Source organism: Nematolebias whitei, chromosome 14 (assembly GCF_014905685.2).
Source record: "Nematolebias whitei isolate Nwh7 chromosome 14, NemWhi1, whole genome shotgun sequence".
In the NCBI taxonomy this organism is placed as follows: Eukaryota; Metazoa; Chordata; class Actinopteri; order Cyprinodontiformes; family Rivulidae; genus Nematolebias; species Nematolebias whitei.
In genome coordinates, this window is record NC_056511.1 from 44,576,787 (window position 1) to 44,587,766 (window position 10,980).

Sequence of the window (10,980 nt, forward strand, 5' to 3'; positions counted from 1 at the left end):
GTCTATGGTGCTGATCAACTGGGTCTACTTTAGAGGTAAGGATGAACTGTGGACAACCAACTGCTCGGACTGCATTTAAAACTTTAATTTTGTTTCACTGTAAACAATTTTTTTTTTCTAGATTTGTAAATGGAACTCCTTACATTAAAAATTAACAATATTTCCACTTTCCTATAGGGCAGTGGCTAAAACCTTTTGAAAAGCGACTGACTACAAAGGATGACTTTTATGTAGACCAAAACACCAAAGTTAAGGTTGACATGATGAGGACGACTGAATTCTTTGATTCCTATCATGACTACGTCAACCATGCAGTTATCCTCCAGCTGCCCTATAAAGGCAGCACCTCCATGATGCTTGTCCTGCCTGATGAGGGAATGGCTGATGTTGTGGAAAGTAGAATCAAGGACTCTGTCATGAAATGGCAAACCGCTCTTTCTCAAAGGTAAGAGATTCTAGTCAACTTGTGGCATAAATGAAATCGTATTAATAGTCTTCTGTTCCAGACGCATTGATCTTTCCATGCCAAAGTTTTCAATCTCTGCCGAAGCCTCTCTAGAAGATATTCTAAAGGAAATGGGAATAACTAGAGCTTTTGAAAACTCTGCTGACTTCTCTGGCATATCTGAAGAGGTCAAGCTTGTAGTGTCAAAGGTATGACTGAGGATGCCCTTTGGGGTAAATGTATTGTGGCGTCTACAGTTCAATAATTCGCTTTAACTGGATCGTCTTCTGGTTCCTCTGCAGGTCTCCCACAAGGCTGTGCTGAGTGTGGATGAAAACGGCACGGAGGCAGCAGCTGCCACCACCATTGAAATCATGGCCATGAGCTCGCTTGAGGGCTTGACCGAAACTGTAAAAATCAACAGACCCTTCTTTGTCTTCATCGTGGAGCTCTCGACCAGGAGCTTTATTTTCATGGGCAGGATCAACAACCCCACACTGTCGTAAAGCTACTCAGGAGTGTGCAGCAGTCATTTCCCCTGCACTTTTTGCAGCTATGACCTCGTTTCACTTGACCATCGTCACAGAATGACTTCACTCAAATTGAGATGGACCCATTTTTGTGGAATTGGACATGACATTCTGTCTGAATTGATGAAACTTGTAGCTTGTTCTCGACAGTTTAGGCCTGACACTGCTGTTTGCACAAACTTGTACTTTTATTTTTATAAATAAGCTTGATGTAATCTAAAATAAAAACTTGCCATTAAACAAACGGATTGTTTTTAGATCTTCTCCCCAGCTGAAACTGGTTAAACCATGTGTGCTATGGTGGGTATTTCCTGTTTGGAAGTCTGTCCAGATTGCAGAATGTGAAATGAAGTGGAGCAAGCCTTTAAGGGAGGTATTGGCTCTTAGAGGGTAAAATGGCTCAGCGTCTGAACTGTAGGAGGCCCAGTATTGTGTCAAGTTTGAACATGGTGCGAGAAATCAACTGAGCATTTTAAAGAGTTACGACTGTTAGAAAGCTGAAAGTGAAAACTGGGGGGGGCTAAACTTAATGTAGACATTTCATTTAAACCCGCTATACCCATAAATCTGACACTAGCTTAGGTGTTCAGATTAACTTTAAAAAAAGTATTGACATTTTAAAAGTAACTGACAAAGTTCAGAAATTTTTACCCAGGGAAATTTCGTCCTTAAACGACTTCAATCCAAGGAGCCAGTCAGTCCCACAAGCAGCACACCCCCATAATGGTGGAAAACTGATAATCCACAACTATCCAGATGACCTGACTGAACATTGTTGGATTTTTACCTGGATTATTCAGCATGAACTTCGATCAGACCGCCACTTTCAAACTAAAGTCTTCATCAAACACAGATGATCTTCATCAAACACAGATGATCTTCATCAAACACAGATGAAAGCTTTTCATGCCTTGAAATAAATTTAACGCAATCTAAAAAAAAAAACCAGTGCTTTTTCTTGGTTTTTAATGGACAAGATTAAACCAGATTTGTTTTGGTTTTTAAAGCTGTAATCAAAACGAGTAAGATTTTAATTTAAAAAGAAAATCAAAGTTTAGTTTCTGTATATTGACACAATTACATTTGTAGTAAAAAAAAAAATAATTTTGGCAAATGCACACCAGTAGGAGACACTGGTTATTCCTGAGTAAAATGTGTTGGACACGACCAGGTTGGAATGCTTTGTGGTCTGGTCTGGAAGTTTTAATAACTCGTAACTGCTGATGTCCTACATTTATACAGCTTTGTGGTGCCTTCCATTGACCTCAGAACATGAGTGAAAAAAGATCAACTGTTGGAGCAATTATTAGAAAATGGAAGAAGCTAAACACGACTGTCAATCTCCCTCAGACTGGGGCTCCATGCAAGATCTCACCTCGTGGAGTATCAATGATCCTAAGAAAGGAGAGGATGACCGGGGCCATGTGTTGAGAGATTCTGGGGAACAACCTCCTTCCCTCAGAGCATTGAAGATGGGTCAAGGCTGGGTCTTCAAACATGACAATGACCTGAAGCTCACAGCCAGGAGAACCAAGGAGTGGCTCTGTAAGAAGCATATCAAGGTTCTGGAGTGGCCCAGGACTATGTGGGGGTTCAGGGTCTAGGGGGTTGCCGTGGGCGGTGCTGGCGCTGTGCTCTCCCTGGGGTTGTTTGGACCCCCTGAGCTTGGCTCTTGGGTGCCATGGTTGGCCCGCTGGCCGGGGTGGCTGCCGGGGCCTGGCGGGCGGCTGGGGGTGCGTGCTTGGTTGTTGGCGGTGTGTGGGGGTGGTCGGTGGCGTGTCCTCTTCATGGTGGGGGGGTGTCCTGTCGGCGGGGCATGGCCTGGGCCGGGTCTGGGGTATTGGCTCTTCTCCGCTCAAGAATGAATGGGTTTACCTCCTGGGTTTGGGCATGGGCTGCAGAGGGCGGGTACATGTCTTGGACCTGGGGGGTATAGAGTGCGTATCGGGAATAAGAATGAAATGTATCGTTATTGTATGTCTTTGAGTGAGTGAATGTGAGACTGAGGTTGGGATTGTGTGATTGTGTCTGTGTATGAATGGGTATTTGTTAGGCCGAGACTCGGACTGCCCCCTCTTTGATACAACTGGGGGTGCTTGGCATCGCGCCCCTATCGCGCGGCCCCCTGGTGGGGTGTGCCCTTGCCTGCCGGCGCGCTTGGGGCCCTTGGTGTTGGGGGCTGGGCGCTTGGGCGTGTGTCGGCTCGGCCTGGTGTCTGCCTGGTGGGGCTCGGGTCCTCTGGCCCTGTCAGGCCTTGGCCTGGGTGGTGTGAGTCCTCGGTGCCCGGGCCTCAGTGCCTGGACCTGGACCTACATCGGTGCGGCGGGTGCCAACGGAGGCCTATGAGCTTGTCGCTGTTGGCCCCGGGGGGTCACTGTATGTGGTTGCTGGTGGGGATCTTCCGGTTCTCCCCTGTGGTCCGTTCTGGGGGGTGGGTGAGTGGTTCGTCCTGTGTGGGTGGCTCTGGGGGCTCCGCGGTCGGGGTCCCTCCTGGTGTCTTGGGCTCTGGTCCCCCCTTTTTCGTCTGCCTCTGGTCTTGGCGGTCGGGTCTCTGCTGCTTCACAGTTACTAATAAATGTTCTATTAGAGAAGCCTTATACACTTATGCATGCTCACAACCACACACAAATAGAAGCAGGGATGCTTATTTAGGCTTTATATGTAGATATATAGATATGTATGTGAGTGTATATTCATGTGTATGTATGTATGTATATAGGCGTAGGTATGGGTATATATATTTATGGAAACTTACTGCAAAGCCATGAATATTTTAAGTTCTTTATACATATGTATTTTGTTGCTGTGTTTTGTCATGTTCTTTGCAGGTGAACAGACAGTGGCCGGGTGTTTTGCCGTGTGCTCTCTTTGTGTATATCTCTTATATTTTGGAGTCTTACTTTGTCTTTTCTTTCTTTCTATCCTATAAAAAAAAAAAATAATAATAATACACTAGATAGTCACTATAATAAATATTTCATAATAATGGTGTGGAGAGGATGGCTGTAAGGGGAGAAGGGAGGCCATCGGAAAAAAAAAAAATACATTTTTCACTCAGCGATAAAAAAAAAAAATCACACACACAAAAAAAAAAAACCACAAAACAGTAAAAAAACCCCCCCCCCCCACAAGACCAGGTTCATTTGTTAATTGTCACACAACCCTGACAGATTATGTGGACTCGTTTTACTGAGAAATGCACATTGAAAACGGTCAGACCTGCCTCTGTGTGCGTTATTTTTATTTATTTTATTTTTTTATACATTTTATTACAGGATGTTGAAAAGGTGACTAGTTGCTGCTCATTACATCTCAAGAAGAACCATGAATACTGTTATGAAGTTCAGCTTCACAGCGTGTGGCGTCCAGTCCTGTGACTTTGTGATTTGGAGCCAGCAGGATCCACTGGTGCAGCCAGAGATGATCAAATGATGAACACAGTCCTCCACATACATGAACAGTTATTCATACAAAGTAAAATTGTAAAAGAAAGAAGCTAAAAGCAATCCACTTTGACACACATCATTTATTGTAACTTTTCCTGTTAACATTCAGTTTTAACTTTTTACATCAAATCACTGTGTGCACGTTTAAAAAAAACCAACTTTTTTTGTTGTTACCTTTTAATGACATTACTTATGTACAAACAAGAAATAAAAAGTTGTTGATGTATCTTTAACTCTTGAATACTTGAACAAGATATTTACAGTTTTTTGTCTAGTGACTGTACAGTCCCAAATGTTTGTTAACGCTGCACACACAGTTACTCTGTCCTCTAATAGATTAGATGTTTCAAAGTCTGAGACATAACAGGAGACAACTTCTCAAAATGTTAGAAATGTCACATTCAGTAACATTAAATCTGAATGTAATATCTTTATTGGTGAGCCCTAAACGCAGTTTTCATGAGGATGGACAGTATGGTCCATTGCTTGGACATCTGGGGGTGTCCTCCCTTCATCTTTGTCTCTTGTAGCTGAGACACAGAAGAGAGCAATCATTAGGTAGAGCAGGAAAGCATCACTTTGTTAAACACAGGTTTGTTACAGCCTCAGTTCAAGTCATTAATCCTCTATTTACCAATCCAATTTTCCATTGCTGTCTTTGCCGGACTTTGTAGAGTAGGAGAAGATGGACGTGACAAAGTCAGGACTGTCGAAGTCTTCAGAGTCCAGTCCTGAACAAACAAAGTGTATTCCAGTGACTGACGCTAATGAAACAGCGCACGGATGGCCAGCGCTAACTGACGTAGCATGTGTTAGCACACAACTTTCAACAGTAACCACAAGACTCTGTGTGTCACTGATGAAAAGCTGACATGGAAACCTCACATAAATAATTTAAGAACAAAAATAGCTAAATTTATTGCAGTACTGTACAAAGTAAGGGAGTTACTCAAAGATAAAACACTGTTTATGTTGTATAATGCAATAATTGTCCCACACTTAATTTACTGCATTGAATTCTGGGATAAAGCATGTGAAACTATTACAAACATTATTTTTATTTTACAGAAAAGAGCTGTAAGAATTATCACTAGAAAAGATTATAGCCATCCATCAAATAGTTTTATCAGCTGAAGATATTCAAATTATATAACTTTGTTGATTATAATATTTTACTGTTTATGTATAAGGCTCACAGAAACATACTACCGTCTAATATCCAAGTGAATTTAGTTAAAAGGGAGAGTTATTATGTCAAGGAGATAGATGTTTGTGAAGCGCTGGTTTCGTACCAGTTTGAAGGAGCGGCCCACTATAATTCAGGGAACAGGACTGGTCTGAAGGATGATGTTAAAACTGCCAGATCGTTGTACATATTTGAGGAAATATTAAAAGTTAGTTTTCTGAAGGAATATGGTAAAGTATAATGTGCATCTGTACAAATTGTTGTTTGAGTTGATGTAGTTTTTATTTAGCTTTGTTTTTTTGTAAATTACTTTGTTTGAATATATTCTGGGAATAAAGGGGCAGATATCTTATTCTTCTTCTTCTGCCTTTCATGTTATTATATTTTTTGTTTTTTATTGTATATAGTTATTTTGTGTTTAATGGCATGAATACATTTCTAAATAAAAATAAACAAATGATTATCAACTCCGCTCAGCATCACTGAACTATGATATCTTAGCTTGTAAACTAGGTACACTCGTCTTTGAGTGATCAATTGTTCATATTTTTGTTAATGGGACTAATAACCAGAGATGCTCGTTAGCAGCCCTTACGCTGAAGATTGTTGCATTTTTAATCCTCTGCTCGTTCCAATCGCTTCTTCTGACGGCTTGCAACCAAAGACGTCTCCTGTTAGCCTTGAAAGGGGTGCGAGTTGAAGGAATTCTGTAAAACTTGCATGTTTTCTTGTTTTCATCAAAATGGTTGGTGCAACCTACAGCGCAACGAGACATGATCGCTGTTTCTTTCTGTGACCGACATGCGCAGTATGCCCGGAAGCGACACGGAACGTTGACATAATCCATCTATACCTCTCTTTCATTTGTATATTCACTGCATTCTAAGAAAATATGTTTTATTCTTTCTAATTGTCCACAATGATCACAACAGCCTGTAACATATTGATTATTTTCAGTGTGCTGTTTAATCCAAATCTCGTCCTCAAAATAATATCTTCTTCTTTTTTGTTCTATTACAGTTCCTGAGTCCCCCCACCTTTTTTTGAGTGTGTTTTTTACATCACAACTGATAAGATCCAACAGGCCAACACAGAAAAGGAGGAGTGATTGATGTTAATTATTGTCAGCTGTGAGCTCCTGTATATAAAGGCAAGTCTGATGACCTTCTGTTGTCACTGCAAAGAGGTGTGCAAACAGGTAGGGAACTTGTTTACTGGGTCACAATATTGTCAGCAATTTTAAAAGTGATTGTGTAAGAAAATGGTGTTGGATATGAATCTCAGAAGACCTGAATTTTGGTATACTATACATTTAATTACTATAACAGGAAATGATGCCTCTTATTTGCATTTGAGATATTTGGATTGTGTGTTTGTGAAGTCCTACTTTAAACCTGCTACTTTCATGGACAGGCACTGAAGATGTCTCGTGCCTCTGCAAGTCGTGCTTTAGCAGCCCTGCTGCTGGCTGTAGTTTGGGCACATCCCAGTCATGGCTCTGAACAAAGTCACCAGGGTGAAATGGCCTGGCATGCTCTCTCCCCTCATAATGCTGAATTTGCCATTGCCCTTGAACGACGTCTGAAAGCCAAGGCTGCTGGTGGGAAGAACGTCTTCTATTCACCGCTGGGCATCTCCACCGCTCTGTCCATGCTGTCTGCAGGGGCCCACGGTGACACCCACACCCAGCTGTTTTCAAGCTTGGGCTACAGCACCCTGGACCAGATGCAAGTCAATGAAGCCTACAAGTATGCTCTCCACATTCTCAACAACCAGGAGAATGTGCAGTTGGAAGTTGGCAACTCCGTTGCGGTACGCACTGGCTTCAATCCTTTACCAGCTTTTTTGAATGATATTCAGCAGTACTTCATGGGTGAGATCTTCAAAGTAAACTTTAAAAATCCAGCTAAGGCAGAAGCACAGATTAACCAACACATTGCCACTAAAACCCATGATAAGATCAAGGATCTGGTCAAGGGCTTGGACCCTCAGACGTCTATGGTGCTGATCAACTGGGTCTACTTTAGAGGTAAGGATGAACAGTTGGACAACCAGCTGCTCGGACTGCATTTAAAACTTTAATTTTGTTTCACTGTAAACAATTTTTTCTAGATTTGTAAATGGAACTCGTTGCATTAAAATAACATTATTTCCACTTTCCTATAGGGCAGTGGCTAAAACCTTTTGAAAAGCGACTGACTACAAAGGATGACTTTTATGTAGACAAAAACACCAAAGTTAAGGTTGACATGATGAGGACGACTGAATTCTTTGATTCCTATCATGACTACGTCAACCACGCAGTTATCCTCCAGCTGCCCTATAAAGGCAGCACCTCCATGATGCTTGTCCTGCCTGATGAGGGAATGGCTGATGTTGTGGAAAGTAGAATCAAGGACTCTGTCATGAAATGGCAAAACGCTCTTTCTCAAAGGTAAGAGATTCTAGTCAACTTGTTGCATAAATGAAATCTTATTAATAGTTTTCTGTTCCACAGACGCATTGATCTTTCCATGCCAAAGTTTTCAATCTCTGCCGAAGCCTCTCTAGAAGATATTCTAAAGGAAATGGGAATAACTAGAGCTTTTGAAAACTCTGCTGACTTCTCTGGCATATCTGAAGAGGTCAAGCTTGTAGTGTCAAAGGTATGACTGAGGATGCCCTTTGGGGTAAATGTATTGTGGCGTCTACAGCTCAATAATTCGCTTTAACTGGATCGTGTTCTGGTTCCTCTGCAGGTCTCCCACAAGGCTGTGCTGAGTGTGGATGAAAACGGCACGGAGGCAGCAGCTGCCACCACCATTGAAATCATGGCCATGAGCTCGCTTGAGGGCTTGACCGAAACTGTAAAAATCAACAGACCCTTCTTTGTCTTCATCGTGGAGCTCTCGACCAGGAGCTTTATCTTCATGGGCAGGATCAACAACCCCACACTGTCGTAAAGCTACTCAGGAGTGTGCAGCAGTCATTTCCCCTGCACTTTTTGCAGCTATGACCTCGTTTCGCTTGACCATCGTCACAGAATGACTTCACTCAAATTGAGATGGACCCATTTTTGTGGAATTGGACATGACATTCTGTCTGAATTGATCAAACTTGTAGCTTGTCCTCTTGACAGTTTAGGCCTAACACTACTGTTTGCACAAACTTGTACTTTTTTTTTTTATAAATAAGCTTCATGTAATCTGAAATAAAAACTTGCCATTAAACAAACGGATTGTTCATTTTTTTTCTCCCCAGCAGAAACTGGTTAAACCGTGTGCTATAGTGGGTATTTCCTGTTTGGACAAGTCTGTCCAGATTGCAGGATGTCTCAATAGTGGAGCAAGCCTTTAAGAAGGTATTGGCTCTTAGAGGGGAAAGTGGCTCAGTGTCTGAACTGTAGGACGCCCAGTATTGTCAAGTTTGAACATGGTGCGAGAAATCAACTGAGCATTTAAAGGGTTATGACTGTTAGAAAGCTGAAAGTGAAAACTGGGGGGGCTTAAGTTGTAAGATTATCCACATTTCAGTTTAACCAGTTATACCCATAAATCTGACACTAGTGTAGGTGATGGGATTAACTGTAAGTTTTCTTGAAATTTTAAAAGTAACTGACAATGTTCATTTATTTTTTAACCCAGGGAAGTTTCAATCCAAGGAGCCAGTCAGTCCCACAAGCTGCACACCCCCATAATGGTGGAAAACTGGTGATAATCCACAACTATCCAGATGACCTGACTAAACATTGTTGGATTTTTACCTGGATTATTAAGCATTAACTTCGATCAGACCGCCACTTTCAAACTATTCATCAAACAAATCTGCCAAACACAGATGAAAGCTTTTCATGCCTTGAAATAAATTTAATACCATCTGAAATAAACCAGTGCTTTTTCTTGGTTAATGGACAAGATTAAACCAGATTTGTTTTTTAACTCTGGAATCAAAACGAGCAAGATTTTGATTTAAAAAGAAGAAAAAAATCAAAGTTTAAAGTTTCTGTACATTAACACAATTACATTTGTTAAAAAAAAAAAAAAAAGCTTTATTTGGCAAATGCACACCAGTAGGAGACACTGGTTATTCCTGAGTAAAATGTGTTGGACTAGACCAGGTTGGAATGCTTTATGGTCTGGAAGTTTTAATAACTCTGTAACTGCTGATGTCCTACATTCATGCAGCTTTGTGGTGCCTTCCATTGACCTCAGAACAGAAGACTGGAAAACCAGAGGGACGTTCTCTCCAAGTTGTACGTGTTCGTTTCCTGCTTGTCGGAGAAAAGATGGACTCCACAGCAAAAGCCTTTCTTGTTCTTGCTCTTCAGGAGGAAAAGTTACGAAAGGAGTCGAACTGAACATGCTGGTGGAGGATGAAGGCACAAATGATAGTAATGTTTGTGTTTCTTTGTAGTAATTTACAAGCAGTTAATCAATTAGTGGTCACGTAGTACAAGTAATAGTAAATAATGCATTGATGATGTAATGTTGCATATAATTTAGATTAATTTTTACTTTAACACAACTGATTTCTAAATTAGGATATTGGTAGCAAGACAGCAAATCATCCTGAATTTGTGAGGTGAGCAGGCCTTTGACCGGGTGAAGTGCAGGTGGTGTGTTTGCCAAATGCACACCAGGCTTTTGATGCTGCAGCCTGCTTTCTGCATAATTTGTACATTGGGATGTCAGAAATATGCCAGAAACACCCACAAAGCTGCCTGGTGCAGGGAGATGAGAATGAATGCATCCATCAATCCATTATCTTTAGCTGCTGCTTCCTTTTTGGGTCACGGGAGTCACTGGTGCCCATATCCAGTGGTCACTGTGTCAGAGGGAGTGGACACCCTGGACAGGTTGCAAGTCCAACACGGGCACAACCGGACACAAACGAGACAATGTGACAAGCCCTGTACAACAACATTCACTTTTTTCTTCTTTCGGCTGCTCCTTGTGTTAGGGGTCGCCACAGCGAACTAAGTCGCACATACATTATACAAAGCAATTAGTAAGATTATCCTTCTAGGGAGGCCAGCGGATTGCGAAGAATCTCCGCTTCGTCACAGTCTCGCATCCTGAGCATGAGTAACTTTGGTGTATCAGAGTCAGAGTTTCTTCATTTGTCTTATGGACCACATGTGGTGGAACCCATTGTGTACACAGGGTCCCAGTTACATCCAACAAAAGTATCAATTGTAAAGGAAAAACTGTGATAAGATCTAAGATATGAACCAAGAAAAACATTAACCAAATATACACTAAGCACTAATAGTAGTAGAACAAAAACAATACGCCGAACAGCAGCACGAACATGAGTCTGTGTGAGCAGATGAGAACGAACGCAGCAACATGAAACAGATCAGCAGCAACATGAAACAGATCAGCAGCATCATGA

At 41.6% G+C, this 10,980-nt stretch overlaps 2 protein-coding genes across 2 annotated transcripts; both read left to right on the plus strand.

Moving 5' to 3' along the window:
* Nucleotides 1–1,202, plus strand: LOC119420225 (alpha-1-antitrypsin homolog; the record flags this gene model as incomplete). The annotated part of the gene is given in 4 exon segments (XM_037687614.1): nucleotides 1–35; nucleotides 178–445; nucleotides 507–654; nucleotides 748–1,202. Coding segments are annotated over 4 exon segments (651 nt in total). The 3' UTR covers nucleotides 952–1,202.
* Nucleotides 1,203–6,779: 5,577 nt separating this feature from the next.
* On the plus strand, nucleotides 6,780–8,811 carry LOC119420226 (alpha-1-antitrypsin homolog). The gene is made up of 5 exons (XM_037687615.1): nucleotides 6,780–6,805; nucleotides 7,021–7,636; nucleotides 7,774–8,041; nucleotides 8,105–8,252; nucleotides 8,346–8,811. Exons 2-5 carry the CDS (start codon nucleotides 7,030–7,032, stop codon nucleotides 8,547–8,549), a joined length of 1,227 nt encoding a protein of 408 aa, XP_037543543.1. The 5' UTR covers nucleotides 6,780–6,805; nucleotides 7,021–7,029; the 3' UTR covers nucleotides 8,550–8,811.
* Nucleotides 8,812–10,980: the final 2,169 nt, after the last annotated feature.